We start from the raw sequence: 25672 nt of genomic DNA on the forward strand, positions 1-25672 counted from the left end.
TGGAAAGACAAATACGCAAATGAAAGGTGTTGTAATGACAAAGCTGGGGAAAAGCTAGACCATAAAATAGGATTCTTCTTCTCATTCTTGTGATTTCATGTGGAAACAAGTCAATTTACCTAAATTCACCTCTCTTTCAGTGTAGTCAATGTTCCAGAATCACATGAACAGCTTTACATTTGTGTGCAGTGAGGAATTAAGCCCAAAGAATCTTTAATCCTCGCTGTGACATTTTAAGAAATATCACCTCAATCCTATCTGTGCAGAAAAGCATTAAGGCTATTATCACCTGCAATACCTCGAAAGGCAAGTAGACACAAGAACACCCAATCAATCGCTTATCGTATCAGCTGGCTTTTCTCAGCTCAAATAAGCAGTTTTGTGTTATATCCGAGGTGCTTACCGTATGCCTTGTGCTTGACAGCCACAGCACAAGACCAAGACAAATAAACAGTCAAACCTCGAGAGTTCAGAAATGCGTTTGGAAAAAGCAAGCAGGAAAGTGAAAATCTTCAGGTGTTGACACCAAGCCACATGTTTGGAGACATGGCGAGGCTTTGAGGAAAGGCTTTGCTTAGTTTGCAAAAACAATGCAAAACCCACATTTTGTATGTTTAACAACTGCATGGTAAATAAGTCCAGATGCTCAATCGGGTAGCCTGAAGTTCAGACCTGTCTCCTAGTAAAAAGGAATTGGGAGTTCTGTGAAATGTAAAATACGACAAGAGACCTGAAACTGCTGATCAGCTAAATCTTATGGCAAGCAAGAATGGAAACAGAATTGGAGCCTATCCCAGCACCACTGGGCGAGAGGCAGGGTAGACCCTGGACAGGTCACCAGTCCATCACAGGGTCACACAGAGACAAACAACCATGCATGCTCACACTCAGTCTCAGACAACATGCAAACTCCACATGGAATGGCCACATGGAGGCAAAGGCAAATCCTCAGTTTTCTTTTTGGGATTGAATTTAAATTGGTTACATTAACTAAATATATGGTTTAACCTATTAATTGTAAGTGACTGCATCCATCTTTTTGGTTTGAACATCTAGCCCCCCCCATAAGCTTTAATGGAATTGCAAGTTAACTTAGGAACCAAAGAAATAGGATTAGCCTGGTCTCTTTGTTTTGGTATTTGATTTTCTACCCATCATATTTGAATTGGATTACATTCTCTTCTCTGTGACATTCTGGATGGCAGAAATATTCAGCATATAAATAAGCAAAACTGAACTTTGCTTGGAAAAATATTGGATGGGACAGAAAACACAGGAAAAGCATTTAAGGTTACTGTAACGGCATCTTTGTGAGTGACAGAAGTAAATTATGTGAGCTACCATTATTCCTGCCGTCGTGTCATTGCACAAATTCTCCATTTCGGAAAGATATTGCTTTGTCAAAACATCAGCAAATCTTTAAAAGAACAGGTGTACAGACTGAAGAACCGACCTGAGAGAAAGGATGTTTCCATGGTGAGAGAAGAGGGACAGGTGGTGCATAGAATGTGGTGAAGTCAAAGAGGGCCCCTGGATATCAATCTATCCAAGGGCACTTCTGCAAGGCACTTGGAAAAAGCTCCTCTTTTAGAACAGATACAAAGTGAGTAGACTGATGAAAACCAACTGGAATATAAAAACTATTTAAAAGATACAAGTTCAAGAGGTTTGTGCATGTTTTAGTCATTAGATTATCTATTTTGAAACAGGTAATGAAAACAAATATAGTATTATTTGATTTTAATTCCCTGAAATACATTAAAAGATGGTGTTGGGGGTTTTTTTGCAGTAAAAAAGAAAACATGTATTTTTTTTCATTTCGATTTACTGTATGTACTTCACTTGACAGAGCACATGAGGATAGGAACTATATGCAGTATTTTGAGAGAGGGTGTTATGATTCACAGAGCATATGTGCCACTGAGGACAGTACTGTGGAGAGGGGGGAAAAGTGGTACTTTGCTGTGTAATCAATGTCAAGGAATCTTTATTTTCTTCTTTTCTGAGGCCTTTTTTTGCATTCCCTTACAATGACATTAGCATTTTCTCTGAACAGCAGGGGGAACAAAACCTACATGACATATTAGAGATGCTTGCTGGGACTGCAGTCAGAGTGAGTGTATGTTCAGCTGTGGTGGCAAGAGCACGAGGAGCTGGTTCACCAACTCTCTCAAGGACTGCAGATGAAACAGACGGTACAGACTCTGATTGTGACCTTGAGAAGACTGCTGCCAATGTGGTAATATAGTCAGAGCTGCGCTGAGGAAACCATTGTCATTGCTGTGAATAATTAGCTTTAAATGGTTGTAATAGTCACCACATGCCCCTGCAGTGTGTTAGCAACATCTGTCAAAGAAACTCTGCTGGTGTTTCATAACATATATTCAACCACAGGAGCTGCCAAACGAAGTTGGAGCAACAACCATCACGAACAGACAAACCATCTCACGCTGTGCCTTCAGCCAGCAGCTGGATGCTGTGGCACACTGAGGGAGTGAATGTATCATGTAAAGTATCACATCCTGCTTTCTTTCCTTCGTACCAAGAAGCGTCCCTTAAATCAGAGTCTTATTCCAGGACTGCCCCAACACATTAATATGTTTATATGGGCAACTATTAATTCAAACCATATTGTAAAGTAGGGCTGGGCGAGTTAACTCGTTGTTATCGCGTTAACTCGTTAATTATTCAACGCCGATAAATATTGTATCGCGCATCAACGCATTTTTTAAATTTTTTTATTATTTTTTGGGCTTTTGCTCCTTTAATGGATAGGAAACCTCAGAGAGACAGGAAGCATGGGGCAGAGAGAGGGGGAACGACACGCAGCAAGGACTATAGCCTCTTGTACATGGGGCGCCTCCTCAACCCACTACACCAAGGACCACCCTTGTTTTATCATTCATTTTATTATTGTAAAAGTCTACTGCTCACAGGCTTTTATTTTGTAAAAGTCTGTTGCTGTCTGCTGCGGAACCGGAAAAGAAAGTAATCGGCGGATCCACCAAACATGGAGAAGGGTACGGAACTTTTACTCGGCCATTTTCATTTTAAAGTTCTTCCAGACGGCGGAGTCGACAGAACCAAAGTCATCTGTAAACACTGCCAAGTTGAACTGTCTTCTCACCGTAGTAGTTCCAGTCTAAAATATCACTTAAAGGCAAAACACACAACTGATACCAGCAAGTCATTCAAGGAAACAGACAGTGGAGCGAGGCTTCTACATAAAAACTACAGAAAGATGCTGATGTTAAAAGTGTGTTTGCACAACAAATGTTATGGCACTTTCATTCATATGGCAGCACATTTAAAATAAAACTAAATGCTAAAAGCTATACACTACTTTTGGATTCATTTTTGGATTTTGCGTACAAATGTGATGAATCCTGATTAATCAGGGAAATCATGTGATTAATTAGATCAAAAATTTTAATCGTTGCCCGGCCCTATTGTAAAGTAATACAAGAAACACAGCTGGATGGTCATTGGCAGTCGTATCCTGTAGATGACCACAACAGGTCTTTTTCTTGTGATTTGGTTTTGTTTTGTTTCTTTTTATGTTCAGTGAAATAGCGTTAGTTCTGTCTTTTCACAACAGAAAGGTTTACTCGTTCAAACTTTGGCTGGAACTGAAAATGCAATATTTAGTGAGAAATGTGTTTGCAAGTACGATCTACACTGTTCTGTTTCCTGCCTGTGCTAATTGTACAAAAATAAAGTTAGAAGATACCGTACCTAAAAGCTCATGTTAATGCTAGTTATTCCAGAGTATGTGGCTGTGAACTAAGCTTTCTTGTCCAGTGAAGTGTATCTGCCTGGGTAATTCAAGCTGTGTAGAAAAGGTTGTTGTAAATTAGACATGGAGGTTCAAACAGCTGTCTGTGACTCTGGTCTAAGTGAATAAAATGAAGATCGACATCTGGGTTTCTGAAGACTCCAAGTCATTTGCAAAAAGAATGTAAACAACAAAGAAATCAATTTCCCTACGGTGTACTGTGGTGCTGCAGCGTGCTCCAGCCCCCTAGAAGCAAAAGCTGTTCATATTCCCATTTTCCTTTTATCATTCTTTTGTGTGCAAAGTATTTATTGGATCTGCGCAGTCAGCATGAATCTGTGTGAGTGACACAAAGGAATAGTGGAAAGGAGGCAAACTTAGGACACGCTGCTGTGGGATTTGAGATGAAGTACCTTGTCAGCAGTTATAAATGTATACATTCCTTCATCAGTCTTTTGTAGCATCACTTTGAAGACAGTTTATTTCTTAGAAATCTGTGGGAGCCGCATGGGACTCACAGCAACCTTATACATGAAAGAGTTTGCGTTATCAAAACATTGCTGTGAATCTGATCTCTTCGTCATAGTTGAGCAAATGTACGAACAGTTTTTCAAAAACGAAAGTCTATAAGGAAAGAGGTGTAAAAACAGCTGGAATGGTAAAATACGTAAATATGTACAAAGGGTTGAGTTAAAGGGATAGTTTGCCTCTTTTGACATGAAGCTGTATGACATCCCATACGAGCAATATCATTTATGAACATTGACTTACCCCCTGCTGCGTCCTGTGAACCGAGTTGCAGCCTCGTTTTGGCGTTGACGAAGGTAGCCCGGCTAGTTGGCTGGGGCCACAAAAATAAAGCGTTTTGCTTCTCAAAACAATATGCGTTCAAAAGAGTAATACATTTGCATCACATAATCGTTGTCCAGGAAAAAGTCAGACCTCACAATCGCTTGGCGCTATTTTCTCTCCCTTCGTATCAAAGCGTGCAGCCACCTGCCGACAGCCGCACCTGTTACGGTGTTTGCTGCTCGGTCTGCACTTCGGTCTGCACGGTCTACACAGCACGCAGTGATACGAAGGGAGAGAAAATAGCGTCAAGCGATTGTGAGGTCTGACTTTTTCCTGGACAACGATTTTGTGATGCAAATGTATTACTCTTTTGAACGCATATTGTTTTGAGAAGCAAAATGCTTTATTTTTTAAACCCCAGCCAAGTAGCTACCTTCATCAACGCCAAAACGAGGCTGGAACTCGGCTCACAGGACGCAGCGGGGGGTAGGAAAATGTTCATAAATATTATTGCTAGTATGGGATGTCATACAGCTTCATGTCAAAAGAGGCAAACTATCCCTTTAAACTGTTGCTAATTCAAATTAAGAGTCAGTATTCTTGTTAAAAACAGAAACTCTTACACCGATGTACTGGTTTATTTTGAGATGCGCATCGTCTCAAATTTGGACGAAAATAAAACACTGAGTTGCATCACTGACAGATAAGAGAATAATAAATCAGACAGTTGAAGGATCGGCCATAAAAGTCTATTTGTATCAGTAAAATAATCAGTGTTCTCATATCATATATTACTAGATGTTAAACTTTGGATTTAAAAACACTCACTGTTTGATTCTTTGGATCTACAGTTTTGAAACTGTTGGTTTGCCAACAAACAAGCCAGACCTTTTGTTTTGAGGAAGAACACACGCTTTGCAGTTTCAAATATCCACACGCCATCAGCCTCCAGCGCCCTCTGCCCCTGGGAGCTGCTGTCACTGCTGGCACTGAGGCATTTCTTTCTATCTCCACCTCACTAATTGCAAAGAGGCTAAAATTGCTCCCCAGGGTAGCCAATTTGATGACTGACCATGTGGAAAAAGGAAACGCCATCACTAATAAAGAGATTTATTTCGAGGAACATTTACGGGACCTGTTAAGGACCACAGTGTGCGCAGTGTGTGATGACTTCATGTCATATTTAAGATTGATTATAAAATTGCTTGAACTCAATGTTGACACTGTAGATGAGCCATCCTGAGCACAATTAGTCAAAAAGCACAAGTAAAAAAAAAGAATTAAATACAATTCGCAGTAGGTCTTGGTGTATGGTGACAGTATGGTGCAGTATGGTGTAATCATTCAAAAAAATAAATCGTTAAATTAAGCTCTTTACGTGGTGCTTAGAAGTTTTAACACTCTTCTGAACCAATCAACATGATTAATGTGTGCTATATGTACATATATGTATTGGTCAACTTGTTTCCATTCTTTCTGGACCAAATTAGCAACAAATGTAAAAGTATGAAATGATACAAAGACTAAGCAGTGTTTCGCTCATATCCTTCGGTTGTTTAAAATCCTAAATTATCTACAGAATAGCTGAAAATATAATGTTTTCTTCTCCTTTTCCTGCTTTTCAGGGCTATGCAGGAATTATTAAAGTACATTATTATTAAACTTTTCTTTTGCATGCCCTTCTGTATGTCTGTGCTGGTTTATGTAACATTGTACTCCTCATGCCAACAAGCACTGGTTTCAGGAGAATAATGTTATAAAACATACAGTATTTTCTTTTCTGACAGAAATAGAGAGTAAAAATCATCAGAATGATACTTTTTCAATCCAAGACCACAAATAGTTCATGTGCTCATGTCTATATACATGAGCACATTCACAAGATCCCCGATGTCCACTGGTTCACCCACCCACTATACATACGTATGTATACTATATAGAGGTCTCAGTAGGGTAACCAGGATAGGGATGACCAGCTGCTGATACATTTCAGACAGCTTCATATTTATGCACATTTCAGACAGCCACCTGCTGTGGCGCTTCATATTTATGCACCTGATATGCTGAGTTACATGTCTATAACCAAATGCTAGTATTACATACCATATCTGAGGTGAGACTGCAACTGTAGCCACAACAGCTTAGTAAAGTTGTTACTGGAAAACAACACATTGTCCTAACTTGCATGCAACTATTCCAAAAATGAGCTACATTAATTACCAAAAGCATGTTTATGGTTTACACTGAACAGCACAAGTTTCAAATATGATTAATATGAGTATATATTTAATCATTTCTAAAATCTTGTGTCTACTACTGCACAGCAGAGACCTGTGAGCAGTATTTCTTGCTCAGACGTCTCACTGAGTTGGATAAATCACAATAATGAGCTAAATGATAAATGCACCATAGCACTTTTCTAGCTTAGCTGACCATTCAAACCATTTTTTTACTCATTCACACACACACACACACACACACACACATCCATCTTAGTCGTTCTTGGTAACAGTCCTTAATTTTGTTCTCACCATCTCCAACCAACTGCAGCAGAGCCAGGTCCAGCGGCCGTTTCCAGCGGGAGTTCTTGTGCAGGGCGATGCCGTAGCCCGTCGTAGCAAACACCTTACCAGAGCCGATGGTCATTACCTTTTGGAGTCAAACACGCACACATAAACATCAAAGCCATGGATGCACACACCCGAACACAATAATCCACACAGATAGTCAAATACAGAGAGGCAGATGGAAATGAGCATCATCTCTCCCCAGACTGTTTCTTTCTTTTTCTTTCTTTTTTTTTTGTTGCATCTGTCACTGTCGCATGAATGCATTTGGCTCAGCTCAAATATCAGCATCCCCTAAAATCCCAGAGCTGGAGAGAGGGGTGTTGTTGCAGTGGAGGATTAATATAGATCCACACCAGTTGTAATAATTACTGCAGCAGTAGTTGTTGTGTGAGGCTGCTGGGAGCTAAGGCCTCCCACAGACCTTATTACAAATGATCACTGACAAGATTTTTTATTCTTGCTCTGAAAGCTGCATCAAATGCAAATTCATAAACAAATCAACACCGGCACTGTCCAAAAATGACAATATTAACCAGCCACAGGCCACAAGGGATTAATATAAATGCAATGGATGTGTTTCATTTATGTAAGACGGATTTAGCTCTGGAGAGATGCTTATTAAGCTTATTTCTTGTAAACAATGAACACATGGAAGATTGATTTAATCCATTTCTTTATTTTTACTCACTAACAGCAGGGTAAGCAGTTGACCATGTGGATGAGTGAGCGTGTTGCTTTGGAGAGATGAGAAATGGTAGACTTTCTTCTTACCTTGCAGCCCTCGTCCTTCCTGGCCATATAGTTCAGCACTGCAGCATCATAAATGAAGGCATCTAGTTTTCTACAGGAGAGACATGAAAGAAGAAAATCACATCAAAGAAGTGGAAATCACTGATCTGAAGCTAAATGACAATGGAGAAAGAGAACAAAATGACAAAAAATGTGGAAGAGCCGGCACAACAACTTTCAAAAATATATAAAAGGAAGACAAAAGAGGGTTCTTTCTACATTCTATTGTGAAGTGACTTTAGAAAATCTCAAAAGTATAGATATTCCCCATAGTGGAAGGAGAGATGTAATTTCTCCTCCCATGAAAGCTTGAACAGACCAAAATACAAAGAAATGTCAGGGGAGGTTTGGATTCAAGTAAGAGCTGTGCAGGCAAAACTCCCCCTGTTATTATATTCTCCATCTGCAGCCGCCTGCAAAAATGCAAACTGTTGAATAAATGTAACGGCAACTACACTTAGTCAGAGTTAAAGGTCCTCAGTCATGTATCTGTTACAATTGCATGGACATGGTTAGGCTCTTAAAAAACATGAGGCTATATTCCATCCAAGATTTTGCTTTTTTTTAACTGATATCCACATTTGTTTTGATGTGAATATTGTATGTCCCTCCTGTTGCTTTTAGGGTGGTACTTACAGGACATCAATTTAAGGGTATGAACAAATTACTTTGGAGGACTTCTTGCACCTAAAGCCATCAAGGAGGACAGCTCTCCTTCCCGTATCTTGTTCTGCCAAAGGTTACATCCGGTGAAAAGCAAGTTTTTTTCCAAGCGCTTGTTCAGAATAGTAAAGTGCATTGATAGTGCTCTTTACTGCGATTTGATGCTATAATGTGGAAATATACTTGACCAAGAGGCTGGCATGACAGTGTTTCTTAAATACACCATCTATGCATTGTAGCAGTTAAAGCATTAAACACTTTTTGGGAATTATATTATCCAGTCGACTAATCCTTACCAGGCTGACTTCTTACAACAAAACCCTGCATGACTTAAAGGGATGCTTCTGCAGTAATTTCTGTATTCGTTAAAAACAATGCAGTGGGGTCATGACCAAGTACGTAGTGAGGAAAAGCTTGAATAAAGTGAATTTCCATCCATCCATCCATTTTCTCTACCCGTTAATCCAACTGTAGGGTCACGAGGGGGCTGGAGCCTATCCTAGCCATCATTGGGCAAGAGGCAGGGTCCCCCCGGGACAGGACACCAGTCCATCACAGGGCCACACAGAGACAAACGACCACACACACACACTCACACCTAGGGACAGTTTAGAGACACCAATTAACCTAACATGTATGTTTTTGGACGATAGAAGCCGGAGTACCCGGAGAGAAACCATGCATACATGCCGGAAATCGAACCTTGAACCCTCTTGCTGTGAGGTGACGGTGCTGACCACCACACCACCGTGCAGCGCATGAAGTGAATTTGTTCAAGCTAAAATCAGATAGTCTGAAGAGAGGAAATTAGCCTCATTCAGACATCTAGAGTAAACACACAGCTAGCTAATTGCACAATACACCGGTAAGCCAAAACATTATGCCCACCTCTGTAATTCAGAGTGTGCTTTCCTCATTCTGCTAAAATTCTGACCAGTCAAGGTGTGGTCAAAGAACATCTGAAGGTGTCCTTAAGTGTCTTGTACAAGGACCAAAGCAACATATCCTCTGGGCCCCGTAAAGTTTGGGGAGGGCTAGCTTCCCACAGATGCTGTCAGATCTGCTATCAGGAGAGTTCAGAGCTCAGAGGAACACTTCAGGCTCTTTGACATCCTTTTTAGCTCTTCCTAAGTTTTTTTTTTTCCAAGGCTCAGTGCTGTGGGGGGTGACTGGTCTGCAGAAATGTTTATTGTTTAACTACGTGTCAAAGTGAAATCCATGTGAGTCCCAGGATGCAGGTTTTCCCAGCGGAAAAATTACATTGGATCAAGATGAGAAGTGTTGTCTATCAGTAGTCATAATGTTATGTGTGATCGGTTTATAAACGTGTAGCTTCTTGTTAGGATCTGAAGGTTAAATTGTAGTTCAAAAAAGGAATTAGTTGAAATAACTCCCTTGAAAAGAAGAAGAAGAAAAATTGGGTGATGAAGAAGGTACATAAAAAGTGAATTACAACCTTTCATGATGAAATAATAGGTTGAATATATCTCCGCTTACACTGATGATGCATATCTGAGGATCCGATGATAAATTTGTCCCTACACCTGCTACATCCACTTCACGTTCATTTATATTCACACTGAGGGAGCTGCATGGAACAACCAGATTCCTTGTGGAAGGAGAGAGACTGTGGTGATAGATGGAGAACTGACAAGAGATGAAGAAGAATCTGATACCTAGAGCTAGAGAGGAGTAGAGGGGCAACTCGTAAGGGACAGAGAGAGGAAGATGAAGGTGAGGATTGATGGGAGGAAGAAGGAGTGACGGAAATGCAAAGTAGAAACAAAGAAGGTCGAAAGTAGTGATCCAGGAGTTAATGAGAGAGAGGGGGGGTGAAGATGGAGGAGAGGATTGTGGTGATTTTGTGATGTTTGCTGCTTTGAGAGACAAATCAAACAAGAGTCTTTTATGCTGTTTTTCTTTGATGGCTTAAACTGATGTTTTCCTCATAAATAATGACAGAAAGATGAGGAAAGTGAGATAAACTGGATAATGAGATAGACGGACATCTAGCGGATTGAGGTAAGATAAAGACATAGAAACTGAAGAGAGAAACAAGGAGGATGAGTAACTATGATTAAAACAATGTATCACAGGAGTTTTAACCACACTATTTATCAAATATGCAGTCGCTTCGCGCCGCTTGCTAGTGTGCGTTTGTATGCGTATTTGCTTGTCCCATTAACCATGTGAACTCTGTCTACACCTGCATACATCACTCAGCCCTGCCTCCAGCACATACTTCAAACACAATGAGCTGGCGTATATTTTATGGTAAGAGCTTTTTGCTGCCGTGCTGTCACAGGAGGATAATAAACCCCCATCCCAACCCCCATACACTTCGTTTAAGACACGAGGTGCATCAGCCGATGCTGAGATGGCACAATTTTCCCTCTGCACTGCAGTTGCTGCACGAATTTATTATTTGGAAGCTGTTTTTTTAATGCATTTTTATTCCTAGTTGTTTGTTTATCTCCTCTCCCGTTTCTTCTTGTAACAATGATCTTGACAGGACTTCCCAGCTTCTAACAGTTATCTGAGGCTCCGGAGGCAATGCAGATCAATGCGCCAACAGGTGAGTCAGGAAAGAGGGTTTTGTATTGGAGCTGAGCACGAATGACAACACTGCCTCAAGTTAGGGATAAATAATGGATATAAAATCCAGATATAAGAATGGCAGCTGTTAAATATAAGCGCTGATGTCAAAAACATGCAGCAGTAACTTGTGACTTATACAAGCACTGCTTTAGACAGCTGGGTGTTTTAAAATCTGATGACAGCTGAAGGAAATCTGTTGTAATCAAATGTCTCAGATGGAGTCATTTTGCTTTAGTCATAACAATGTTTTCTTTCTTTCATGTTTGGCCACTTGTAATTCCTATGTGCTGCTTCCCACCCTGCCTGAATGTTGAATGGATCTTACTCTGTTCCACTTCAGCTCTGAGACCCTTCCTATCCACAGCAGCAGTGCTTTTGAAGCCTGTCTACACTGTTTCAGATCGAGGTTACCCATCTCCCAAAGCAGCATCACCATCATTTCAACTTACCATGTAAATATACAGGATAAGTCACAAGGTAAAGGTCATATTGGTCAGAGTAACCCTACACATATTTGCAAATGACACATCCTGCATGTTTATCAACTCATCATGCAGTTTTATTCATCATTCATCATTTTATCAGATATCTGGTTCCACTCTGGGCATGCGGAGCTGATGGTAGTCACACCACTGAAAAACAGTTTGCCTGGTCCCTGCTCAGGATGCTAACAAAGACAGCTACTTCTGTGGATGGTTTTCATGGAATTTATCTGCATGAAATGGATGAATGACTCAGTCATGCTCACATCTTGTTGATCTGGAGGGAATTCTGGGTTATTAGTTATATTCCACCCTGTTAAACTCTCCCATAGCTGCATTGCTGATTCCTCTCGATGAACAAAAGCCTTGCACACAGACGATACATATTCTGGCTAATCAAATATTTCCCCATAGTAGGACATACACTAAATGAACATGAATCCATTAACAGTTGCAGTAATGTATGTCCCTGGAAGCCTTCCAAATGAGCCATTATGCACAAGTGGTGGTATAAGTTAAAACGTGAGCTGTTATATAGTAACTGTACATGAAACTCACCAATGAGACTACAACAATGAGAACATTTAAGGTGGATGTTGTCTCTGATTACTAAAGAAAGTTCATGGAAAAAGATTTGCTCCAAAGATAATTTAGTGCTTCACGGGGAAACTGTGTCTGTGTGATTTTCAGCTTCCCAAACAAATCAACAAGCTCTTTTTCTAATACTTCTAATACAGATTATAAAAGTTTGCTCATTAAATACTGGAAACGTTTATTGAATTCTAATACTTTCATGGCTTTTGAACTGATCTACAGTTTATTTATTCTCCCAGTGAGCACTAGAAGTGATTCCAATGATGAGCCTAGACTTACATTTCATGTAGCCATGGATATATCTGGCTAAATTTAACTTTCAGCCCCAATCAGTTGAGTCCTTATTACTCAATTTTATTTAAATATGAATCAGAAAACAGCTGTAAGTATATAAGATGCACACCAACGTTTGCTGACCATGCAAACATACCAAAAGACACCAGCAAGATTTCAATGTTAAGCCTTTTTTTTAGAATGTAGTTAAGTCAAAATCACTTGTTGTGGGTTGAAAGAGTGGCGATACTGGTTTATATGAGGATATTTTTCAAAAACTAATTTCATTGGTGAATGAAATGATGATCTAAAAGACAATGCAATTTCAACATATTAAATATGGAACTATACAGGCTGCCAACAAGATGCTTTGGAACATCACAAGAGGTGTAATTGAATACATAAATGTACAAAAGAGGCCATTTTTTAGCATGATTTAGGAATACAACCTTCAAATGTCCTCAGTAATCACCACAGTTATAGTGTGGAAGGCCTTGGATACGGTGGCCCTGAAGTGCAAATCACAACGGCAAAAGAGAAAACACAACGACATTAACCAAAACGGAAAAGGTAGGTACCCTCGGGCGACATGAATCGTCGCTGATTGGACTGGTGGTGGTCCGTCCTTTGAACCGGAAGGATTACGGTTTACATGTTTTCAAAATATGAGCGCTACTAGTGACAACGCATGCGCTGCTATTGAAGAATATTTTGATGCGAATATCCCGTCCTACATGCTGCTTTATCTCTTGATGTTGACAAAAAGGTCTCAAAAGATATTGACAAGATGTTATTAAACTTTATATGGAGGAACAAAAACCACTATATTAAAAAAATCTGTAACAATGAACTCATATGATAATGGTGGCCTTAACTTTTTAGACTTTTACACTTTAAATAATACTTTCAAAATAAATTGGCTTAAACAATTTATCAAGAACCCATCTTCAATTTGGAACTTCATACCAAATTCTATTTTCTCTAAATTAGGAGGCCTAAATTTCTTTTTACTTCGTAATTATAATGTTGAAAAAATACCCTCAAAACTATCCTACTTTCATAAACAGATGCTTCTTTCTTGGTCATTGATCTCCAACTAATTTTGTCTAATTTTTCCCCACATAGATTCCACATATGGAACAATATTGATATGACGTTCCGAATTGAAGATTGTCACTAGCAGCGTTCATATTTTGAAAAAATGTAAACAATAGTCCTTCCGGTTCAAAGGACAGACCACCACTAGTCCAATGATTGGACTAGTGGTGGTCTGTCCTTTTGTCGTTGTGTTTTCTCTTTTGTCGTTGTGTTTTCTCTTTTGCCACTCAGACGGCGGGTATGACTACACATTAGGCAACAACTGATTGAGATACCATTTGAAATGAGACATGGATAAAGGTAATTTTGGGAATCAATTTGTTTCAGTTTGTTCATCCAAAGATTTGTTCTTTTAGATAAATTGTGTGAGGAAGACACTGATCACTAATGGAAGAGCAGTCTGAACATCCCCATGTCTAATCACTTTAAGTGAGACACACTTGTGTGGGTCATCAGTGTTTTCTTACAGAAAATGAAATGTGAATAAGTAAAAACGGTAGCATTTCAGCAGAAGTATAATATATTCAGCAACTGTGTTATCTTTCTGATCCCTTGGGGTTCTGAAGCTGTTAAGCACCACTTCCCTGTTTCAACCTTGATCCTCTTCCCCATTTCTTACCCTGTCTTGAGGTTATCAATGGCTTCCTCCACGCCTTTCTGGTTGTTGCGGATCATATACTGATGCATGTTGGGATAGTTGGAGCGGATGTTCTCCTCAGTGCTGCCGTTCGGCACAGTACCGAAACGCAGTGGCGGGTACTGCTCTGTTGGCTGCTGAAACTGCATGAGAAGAACAGGTGGGCAGAGATTAAAGTGACAGACGGGAAGAGGGAAGTTTAAAAGAGAGCAGTTGAAAAGAAGGAGAAGAGCTGATCCCCGCTGCAGGATGAAGTGCTGCAGACGTTCAAAGTCTTCGCTTTAAAAGAGGGGCGTCTGTGCCACAGTTTTCTGAGGAACTGAGGGGGAGTTTAATAAAATAGAAGAGGTTTTAAAATGTTATAGCAGCAGGATACACTTTGTCTGTTCTACTTAAACTGCACTAAGAAAATAATGAGTTGGCAGTAGAGATAGTGAAGAGTGTTATTTCACAATCGCACCTTTTCAAGCTAATATCCCCCTTTGAAGACAGACATAAGGCAACTTTTTTTCGATAATCAGCCTTTTTAAAAATCTGTAATTTGCTCTTCTTTACTTCAACTAAATAGCAAATTAATTCATCTTTTATAGTTTTAAATTATCTATATGCGCATGTCATTTTGTGTCCTTGATTGGCAGATTATATTTCATTATTATTCTTTGTAAATCTGTCATGCATCTGTACATCCACTCTTTCACATATTCATAAATATCCATCAATTCATCTCACCATCCCTCATAGATTATACCTTCTTATCCGACAGTCCTGACACCGTGTCAATGTACTCCTCTTGGATCATGAAGGCAGCCAGGTTGGCAGTGTAGGAGGCCAAGAAGATGACAGCAAAGAAGGCCCATACCAGCACCTGGAGGAGAAGTACGGCTTAGATCAATGATGGCTGAACCTGACAGGAGTGAAAGTTTTCCAGTGACATTTTTAAACATTTTCTTCTCACTTTTTGACATTTCATTGCTAAACCTGGAGCTGAAGCTCTCCATTGCCTGGAAAATAATTTGTAAACGTGGCACTTTTAGCCTCTAAAAATGGCACCAAAACAACAGAAACCCTGGCATGTGTCCTTTCAGCATACATCTATAATAATGATAAGCCAACAAGATGTGTCTGCCTTCGACCCACCTTAGAGTTTAATTAACACCTGTAATGGAAAGAAACAGAGTAATCTGAACCGAGCACAAAATTGAGGTACTATTTTCAAGGATAATGTGTTATTATTTACACCATTACACATAAACTGACAGCTACAGTTATCACCTCCCCCACAAAGTGCAAAAATGTTATTCAAGGGATACAGCAGACATTTTACATTGTATTTCCATGAAGCAGTTGTTTAGTTTGTCTTGTGATTCAAGCTTCAAAGTAAGAACATCCCTCTTTACTCTTAATGTGGTTCCATGTGGTTTGAAAATGTTACATTTACCCACGGTTTTAAAAGAAAAAAATGTCATCTGCTGGTTTTTGTCCCTTTTCTGCAATTCAAAGTTGTCCGCTGACGGTCTAATTCTGTTGTTTAGTTTTTAGTAGCATGCGCCTCCAGAGGCTATTAGAGCGGCTCACTCAGGGTGTGCAAAAACAAAGCACATGCAAAAGCCCTTGGCAATGAAAGCAGATGGCAGAGATTGGGCTGATACCCCACTGCTACTTCATTGGATATTTGCCACATGCTCTTCACTTTATGTGCAGTAGTTTCCAGACATTGATGATTTTCTTCTACAGAGTTGAACAACTGTTGTCATGATAAACAGATTGGATTATCTTCCACAGGCACAACTTTGATAATCTACTTTTTTAATAGAAATTAAAGAACTAACTGGCCACTGTGGTGTAACACTTACTGGTGTGTTTTGAATAACACTAACACATAAAGAGGAATAGCAATATGGGCAAAATGTATATCAAAGAACAAGCATTCTATATCTAGGTGACAGGATCTTAACCTGCAGCTGAGCATTTTTATGGTACTACCTTTGAATAAGGAAAATTAATACAATTACCACTGCTGCATAACACAACCTGCCCCAAATTACTGTAGCTCACATGGTGTAAAAGACCTTTTGAAAGGTTGGTGAAGCACTTGGCATGAAAACATGTGGTTGTTCAGAAGTGATGCCTTTACTGCTGCAAGATGCTGCACTGTTGATATTCAGCCAGGAAGCAAGTGAGAGATGTGGATTAGTGTGAGTACTAAATTTTCACTCACAGTTGCTGATGAATGGGGCTATTTGCTTCCATAATACTCTGTGTTTACGCCTTAAGTTAATTTGCATGATTTTCTTAATGAATAAAATGAAAAATGCATTCTGAACTCTTAAAAAAAAAAGAAAAAACACTCTAATTGTGACATCAAAGGACCGACTACTCTGTTATAATAAATCCCAGATGAGCTCAACAACCTTTGGACTGTAAAAGTGATTAAAACTAATGTTTAATATCAATGATAAATGGCTGGCAATTATCCAAGCAGAGCATGCTGGAACAGTCAGTGATAACCCTGAGGTGGCTTAGACAAAAAATTAGCATAAATTTAGAAAAGGTTGTGCTTCCAAAGGAAAAATCTCCTCAAGGACAGTAAAAAACACAGGACAGAATAGCTATTACGTTGTGCCTGGCGTGGATTTTTTTTGCCATTCTAAAATGTGCTGTCCATATTTATCAACAAGGGACAAGGGGTGAGTTAGCTGCTGAAAGAGGTGGACAAGATGATTTTTTTCATCTTGGCAATGTTTTACATGTTTGACTTTATGTATTGAGGGATTTTTCTGGGAGCTTCCTCTTAAGAGCACATAATTATTTATCACTGAAAAAGAATGCCTTAAATGTTAAGCATAACATTTAGGACATGTCAGGATGTCTCCTGGTTGCCTCCCCAAGGAGGTCCCAGGAAAGACTGGCCTGGGGACGCCGTGGGATACCCCAGGAGGAGCTTGAGAGTGTCGGTGGGGAGAGAGATATTTGGGTTTTCCTTCTGGACCTTTTGCCTCCACCAACCGACTTCAGATAAGCAAAGATAATGGATGGATGGATGGATGGATGGATGGATGGATGGATGGATGCATGGATGAATGGATGCATGAATGGATGGACGGATGGACAGATGGATGGATGCACGGATGGATGGATGGATGGATGGATGGATGGATGGATGGATGGATGGATGGATGGATGGATGCATGGATGGATGGATGGATGGATGCATGGATGGATGGATGGATGGATGGATGGATGGATGGATGGATGGATGCATGGATGGATGGATGGATGGATGCATGGATGGATGTATAGATGGATGGATGGATGGATGCATGGATGGATGGATGGATGCATGGATGGATGGACGGATGCATGGATGGATGGATGGATGGATGCATGGATGGATGTATAGATGGATGGATGGATGGATGGATGATGCATGGATGGATGGACGGATGCATGGATGGATGGATGGATGGATGCATGGATGGATGTATAGATGGATGGATGGATGGATGGATGATGGATGGATGGATGGATGGATGGATGGATGGATGAATGGATGTATGGATGCATTTACAACATTGGTGGGAGAACGGTGTGCAAAGAATTGGTGTGCAAAGATAGAGATTCTCCATTTTGTACAAATTTATTTGGAATGCCAGAACAAAATGTTATCAGAAATACTGCCAAGCCAAGCTATTCTCAACTGACTGGAGGATATTTAAGGCGACGTGGAATCTTGAACAAGGAAATAGTCATGCTTTTTGCAGCTCTTCATGTTTTGTTACTTGTGTAGCTTGGAGGCCATCGTCAGCATTTTCACTCTGCTTATACTCGAGTGTAGAGTAACGTGATGTTACCAAAGGACAAGAAGGCAGTGATGAAGTGCTAGGTTTATATTACATTCCTTCATTTTGTTTGACAGAGCCATTTACAAATATCCCAGAGGTTGACAGTAGACTTTGGTAATACCAGTTTATTAATTCCAAAAGGTTTTCTTTATTATCGTTAACTGGCTACATCTTTTTGCTTTAATGACTCTTTCTTGCTTTTATGTGCTCAGTCTTCTCCTGAGTCATGGAAAAAAAATCAACAACAAAATTGAAAGTAGTTCAACTGAAGCCAAAAAATGAAATGAGAAGAAAAGAAAGAAATGAAAATGACTCAGGTTTATACTTAAATGACCTGTGCTGTTACAAGAAAAAAGTTGCTCCTGTGTCGGTCAATTACAAGCTCCTGATTATCAACACGTCTGCTTGTTTTATGACCACATTCATTTGTGCTTAATTTGTGGAAGACTGCACTTGGTCATTACTGAAATGAGCTGGTTGCTCCTATAACTGTAAATCTGTGTAGTTTTAGGACCTCACCAGCAGAAGAGAGTACTCCAATTTGTGCATCTTAGTAAATCTGGGTCATAAAGTCTCTTTAGTGGATGTTATCTTTAATTTTAAGTTGAATGAAGAGGGGAGGTTTGACGAGCACTACAATCATTGTTGTAATTAGCAACGTACAGGGTGACATGCTTCAAATTCAGTTTAGGAGAAAACACATTTGCAAAGAGAGAACTAAAAATAATCATCTTTCCTTCTCTCCTCTGACCCCGTTTTGCAAAGCTTACTGAGCAGCTAATGAGCTCTTGATTTGATTGGGATTGCTGTGAGAAGCACTTGAGCTGACAAAAAAATTAAAACAACTTGAGTTTTTCACCTTCTGCAACTTTAGTTTTCATTAGAGGTTGCGAGCCTTCAACTGATTTTTCTTTTCATGTTGTGAGGTCACCAAGTTACAACAGCTATAAAAAAAAAGTGGTGATTTAACACTATTCACGCCTCCATTACCCAACAATACATCATTTTAACAACAATATTTTAATGTAATGGACGTTTACTAAATCATAAAATCTGACATTAATCATTTAAATTCTCGTGAGACAAAGGTGAAATCACTACAGTATACATATAGAGTTATTCTGGCAAACAATCAGTTCATGTCAGTTAGTTGGTGACCAGTTATCTAGCCAATGAACAAATGAAGCATGTAAATCAACCAATCAATCGATCAGTATATCAGGTTTACCATGATCTTGCTGGTGGTTCCTCTGGGATTTTCCACCGGCACTGAGTTGTTGAAAACCAACGCCCACAGTAGCCAAACAGACTTCCCAATGGTGAACTTTGATCCACCGGACTCTAAGGATGAGGAAGACACAGGCAGTTGAGCAAGTTTTCATGAGATGTAGATTTTTCCTGAGTTTAAAAAAACGACAGCATGCTGAAAGTTCATGTTGTCATTATAAGGGAAACATGTTTTAACAGGCTAAGTTGAAAGGACTTCTTTCAGATGTAGAAAGACTGAAAGTACGTACATTTTAATAGTATTACGGTAAATAGTTATTTTCTCATTCTTGAACTGAATTTCACTTCCTTATTTTAATCCAATCACTGTTTTACTTCATGTTTGATTAGGTTCGGGCATCACAACTACTAAGTTAGGAATAGGAAGAAAAGAATGTTGCTGAACTTTAAATAAACCTTTTCATTGGATATATCCAGGATTTAATGGCAACTGGGAAAAAAAACAAACACACACACACACAACCACAAGCATCCACATTAGTCTGGAATGAAAAAGCTCACTTGGAGATTCACAATTTGGTTTTTAAATCCACAGTTTGAATTTTAAGCTAAGCCACAAACTTTGTCTTACCTTGAGCAAGTCATTTTATGAACAAAGAATAAGGGGTACTGGGAAAAAGATATCTTTCTTTAGACACACAGTGTGATAATTGGTCCCCCACTGAAAAGGAATACACATTTGTAGAATTGTAGATGACGTATTTTTACACCGGTGATTGGTTTGTTTGGGGCTTTCGCATCCACTGCATGGGACACAGTTCTGTATAAGTCCAAAAAACACCACAACCCACTATAGGGTCTATAAATACCAGGTACTTTTTTTTTTTTCTTCTGGAGGTCTAAAATTAGCCTACACTATTAGGAACCGCTCACTATGAGGCGATGGAAAGCTGCTCCAGATGAGCAGAGGAGCAGAGATTCCATTTCTTTTAAAGAGCAACGTATACAATGGGCCTCATGCAAGAACATTTTCGTATTTTTATTCTAAATTTCTCTTACTTTTTTCGTACGAAGGTCTCGTACGAACACGCCACGTCAGATTCAACAAACGCTCTTAACTTAGGAAAAAGTGTGTAAACGACCTGTGTAAATGATGAATCCCACCCGTGCGTATTTAAGTGCATGAGGATAGTAGATTTGCATACTCCACGCCCAAAATGATACCATATAAGGATGTGCTTCCTCTCTCCTGTGCCAGGAAGTGCTGAGTCATGGGAATGGCATCAAGGCGCAAAAAGAACAACTTTAGGGGCTCTGAGACTGAAGTTCTGCTTTCAGGGATCCAGAAAGGAAAATCTGTCATTTTTAGCAGTGTCAGCAGTGGAATTACGGGACCTGCTAAAGCGAAGAAATGGGAAGCAATTAGGAGTGCTGTTAATTCCGTGTCACCTGTGGTTCGTAATGTCACCAAAATAAAAAAGAAATGGTTTGATATGAAAATGGCTTAAAAATAAAACGCGCTAAGGCATCCGAAAGTAGAAAATCAGCCGCTGGTTACACTTCCCATTAACCTTGCAGTCAAATGAACCTTCAATTAGTGCATAATTTAAGTCAAACAGAATAATTTCAGCATCATTGTGGGGTATAATGTACTGTATATATTTATTCATGTTTGCTTCAATCCATTAGTCAGGCAAACTTGATTTGAATAACAACGGACTATTTTACAAAACTCCTACGACAGGTCTGGATCACTCGTAAATTCTGTTCATACCTGAAAGAAAACGTAAAATACGAAAAGATTGGTGAATGCGCAAATTCTCTTAAATCACTCGTACGCACGATTTAAGAACTAATCTGTGCGTACGAACGGTTGTTGCATGAGGCCCAATGTTTCCCTGAACAGTCTCTGGTACTGTCGATGAAACGTTGCCAAATAGGGGAAAAAAAAGCTGTTGCTGAGAGTGAAAAGCAAACTGCAGTCCGAAATGTCACTACACTGTCAAATTAAGATGTCCCTTGAGTGGAATTACAGAATCTGAGCCCAGAATTTAAAAGCCAGGCAGTCATTATAAAAAAGCATGAGGATGCTGATGCCTGCATACCTTTGGCCACAGAGGTTCAATTTCCATTCCAATGATCAGAAGACCTAAGCAACAGTAATTTAAGGACTGACTGATGTTAGAAAATCTACGACTGACAGATTACAGCTTGTTCAGAATGCTGCTGCTAGAATCCTAACCCGCACTAAAAAGAGAGAACGCATCACACCTGTTCTAGCTTCACTACACTGGCTCCCTGTTTCTTTTAGAATAGATTTTAAAATTCTCTTATTGGTTTTTAAATCTCTGAATAGATTAGCACCTCAGTACATTTCAGAACTACTCACGGAGTATGTTCCGGGTCGAGCTCTGAGATCATCAGGTGCTACTTTATTAAGTGTTCCTAGGATGAAATATAAAAAGACGGGTGAAGCTGCTTTCTGTTTTTATGCACCAAAAATCTGGAACTTTTTACCAGTGCACATTCGTCAGTGTTTTTAGCTGCTTTAAAAAGCAGCTAAAAACACATCTATACACCCTCGCCTTCCACTAGTTTTATGGATTTTATTATTATTATTATTATTATTACTATTTGTATATTGCATTTGATGTTTCTATATTTTATTGGTAAATTCATTTTTATTTTTTATTTTTAATGCTTTGTCTTTGATTTGTGTCTGTTTCCTCCTCGCTCTGTCCCCCCCACCCCCGAGTGACATGTTCTATTGTGCTCTATTTTGCTGTTCTTGTGATTGTTTTACTTTATTGCTTTACTTTATTGCTTTACTTTTTATATTGATCTTATTTGTTAAGCACTTTGAGCTACATTTTATGTATGAAAGGTGCTATATAAATAAATTTATTATAATTTATTATTATCACAGATGGGACTGAGAGTGGAGCTGATTGAAGTTATCAAACCTGGCAGTAAACATCCAAAGTGTTGTCTATGAAGGGGCAGGTGAATAAGGACAAAAGAACAAAATGAACAAGAATCTACACCGTTGTTGAAAGTGAAAGATGAAGATAAAGCTTTAACAATGTGGGCACTTACAATGCACTACAGATGCGATACAATGACAGGATGAAGACCTCTGCTGGTCGTCTGGTGCACTCAACTAATGAAAGAGGACTCGAGTGATAAATGAGTCACCGAGAGCCGGTAAGTGGGAGATTTGTCCCCATCAGCTTCTGTACAGTTTTTAGAACTTAACAGAGATATGAATAATTATGGAATACGACTGGAAACATGAGAAAATGTTCAGAGACGTAAGTTACTTATAAGTTAAGTCGTGTTTTAGCACGGAAGAAGAAACCCGTCAGACAACTAGAGACGAACAGACACTTACTTACAGTCACTTTTGTTCATTTAAATTCCACTTGTTTCAGTTTATCAGAAAGCAATGAATAAAATTTCCCTGATTATTATGTAAAATGAATGGTTTTGCCCAGAAAAAGCATCCAGAACACAGCTTGGACTAAATGATGGACTGACAACTACTGTAGAAATGTTGCCAACATTAGCTTCATTTGATATAAATGAGCTATATTGTTGAGTGATTGTTTTGATAATAAATAAATAAAATGAATTGGGACACTTTATATAATGTGTGCAAACGCCCTCATCAAATCAGCCCCCCCCCCTTGCTTACATAACTGACAAATTGACAAGTTGGTAATAATGTTGTGAAATGAGCAGTGACGGTGGGCTGATTGGCATGCTGTTGACTGCGCTTCTTACTCTTGGCGCTCTGCAGGCTGCGGTTATATCCCACGGGGCTGAAGAACTCAAAGATGAAGACGGTGACAGCCACCACTGACAGGCACATCACAAACATCATCACCCACACTGCTGGGCTGTAGGGCTCTGCAACACACACAAACACACAGGAAACCATGATACGAGTTTGCCTTTTATTGTTAAAAACATTTCATGAAGCTGGAACTGGACGGCAGGTAAAGAAAAGGAGTCAAACTTTCATGAGCTACTGTGGCAAACGTGTTAACATTGGATTTGCACTTCAGATAGTTATACTGTCTCTAAGTCTTCTCTATATTTGAGATCTAGTTCCAAACTACATCTGTCATATCTTTGGTGGTAGCTCAGTCTCATCAGAATATGTGTAACATGTAACTTTTTATACTTGTCAAATACATAGTAGTGTCCCAATCCATGGTTCTTAATTGGTTGTCTCAAACCAGTGCTGTGTTGCACAAAGTGCACGTTATCACAGAGGAACATTAATGAGGACATAGGAAGTAGACTGTAGCTGTATCGATATTGATAACAGAGTAAAGAAAACAGTCATTTTTTCACCTCTCTCGTGAAACTGATAAGATTTTCCCTGTGGGCCAATGTAGCCCTTTCATGACAAATACTTAGAATGAACTGAGAATATTAAGAATGGCTGCATGCTTCATACGTGGGGCATTCACTTCCCATCGAATTCTCTGCAACAGTCTGTGGTTGGAAATGGATGGAAACTGGTTTGGTTTCAAGAGGTGACTTTAAGAGACTGGGTTGTTTATGGTGAGAAGACAACTTTTTAGCTGAAAACAGTCGTCTTTGTGAAGTGAAGTGAAATTTTTTTATAAAGCACTTTTCAGCAACAAGGCGATCACAAGTGCTTAACAAAGTGCTTTGTGGTTGTGGTGGACACAAAGCTTCACTTGGTATGCTGGGAAAATCCTATTCCTGTCAGGATCTGGGGTTTTGGTTATGTTTTTGGACTTGGTTATTGGTGTTTTTGTTCAGTCCTCTTGGCGTTTTCTGTGTTGGCTCAGTCTTTGTTTCACCTTGGTTCTGTTTCTCGGTATTCAGTTGTGTTTAATTTCTCCTTGTGTATTCTTTGTGTTGGATTAATTTTCAAGTTAGTGTGCTCTCCCTCGCCCCCTGTGTTCTACCATCTATCTCCCTCTCCTCAGTCCGTCTCCTGCCCTCTGCTCTCTTCACTGTCACCTGCAACCCGTTACTAATCAGCCACCATCTGAAATCCTCGTCTGTATTCCTTGACTTATTCGTCTCACTCCTGTCCCTGGTTCCTGGTTTTCCTCGACAGTCCTGTCCGCAAGTATTTCAGTCTGTTTTGTTATTTTCTTAGTTTTATGTTCAGTTTAGTTTTTCAGTGTTCAAGCTTTGCTGCGCTTTTTGTTTATATTTAAAATAAAATCCTGTAACTTCACTTTTGGCTCTCGTCCGTGTCTGCACCTGGGTCCTCCCTTAACGCACCATGACATTTAAAGAACTTAGCATCTAAAGTATGGGTAGATTTGTTTCTAGCCAGTGAGATTTGTATATTCTTTAGAGCATTTTAGGCTATAATTAATTTAGTTTTCAGATGATACTTGTTAGGTACGTTTTCAAATGACTTTTGCAAGACTTAAGACACCAAAAAACTTTGTCGGGTTAAGCAGAAATATATATGGTTTCACCAAGTTAACATCACCTGGAAAACAGCAGTAAAACTGTGCTGCATGTCTGACCTTGTCACAGAGGCAGAGAAGTCATTACCTGCCTGAGGCAGAACTAATCACTCCAACCATGACTTCTTAACTGAATATGTGCCTCAATCAGGTGATGAAATGTTAAGAAGTCATGCTCACTTAATGCATTTATAGGAGACCAGCTTTCATTTTACACCGTCACTTGATATTTGATTTAAAAAAAAAAAAAAAAAAAAACTCTCCACACTGATAATCATAATCATCCATGAATTATGATTTCCTCTCATAATAAAAGTAAAGAAGTATAACGGACAAGGTGAGGCTGCGTTTCAGTTTTATGCTCCTAACATCTGGAACGGTCTTCCAGAAGATGTGAGACAGGCCTCAACTCTGACAATGTTTAAATCCAGGCTGAAAACAGTTCAATTTAGTTGTGCATATGACACCTGAAAGTATTTTATCTGCACTCTTCACTTTTAAATGAATGAATTAATGATTATTTTTATTTATTTATTTATTTTTTATTTTAATGATTTTATTGCCTTCTTGTGATATTATGTAGCTGTAAAGCACTTTGAATTACCTTGTGTACGAATTGTGCTCTATAAATAAAATTGCCTTGCCTTGCCAGGTGAAATCCTTTGCTCTGGTTGTTGTTTCAATGCCCTCCAGCTCTTCTAGTTTCTCACTGAGTGACGTATATCTAAGTTCTAAAGAGATGTGCTGATTCAAGATACCTAACTGTGTGAGACCTTCTCAGTGGTTGGGTCGTGAATACAAGCTTTCGAATAGGAGGTGACGCGTCTAAAACAAGATGGATCACTGAAGTGCATTAGTGTTGGCCTT

General features: G+C 39.3%; 1 protein-coding gene across 1 annotated transcript in view; it reads right to left on the reverse strand.

Moving 5' to 3' along the window:
- The window catches only part of grin2da (glutamate receptor, ionotropic, N-methyl D-aspartate 2D, a), a 255403-nt gene that overhangs the window by 18163 nt on the left and 211568 nt on the right, over window positions 1–25672 (reverse strand). Inside the window, exons 11-16 of the mRNA XM_075449709.1 lie at window positions 23124–23249; window positions 19342–19454; window positions 15020–15136; window positions 14254–14414; window positions 7909–7978; window positions 7099–7216 (exon numbers count right to left, since the gene is read on the reverse strand). Of these exons, the coding sequence (XP_075305824.1) occupies window positions 7099–7216; window positions 7909–7978; window positions 14254–14414; window positions 15020–15136; window positions 19342–19454; window positions 23124–23249 (705 nt within the window). The remainder of the gene's footprint in view (window positions 1–7098; window positions 7217–7908; window positions 7979–14253; window positions 14415–15019; window positions 15137–19341; window positions 19455–23123; window positions 23250–25672) is intronic.

The sequence above is a fragment of the Odontesthes bonariensis genome, chromosome 18, assembly GCF_027942865.1.
Source record: "Odontesthes bonariensis isolate fOdoBon6 chromosome 18, fOdoBon6.hap1, whole genome shotgun sequence".
Lineage (NCBI taxonomy): Eukaryota > Metazoa > Chordata > Actinopteri > Atheriniformes > Atherinopsidae > Odontesthes > Odontesthes bonariensis.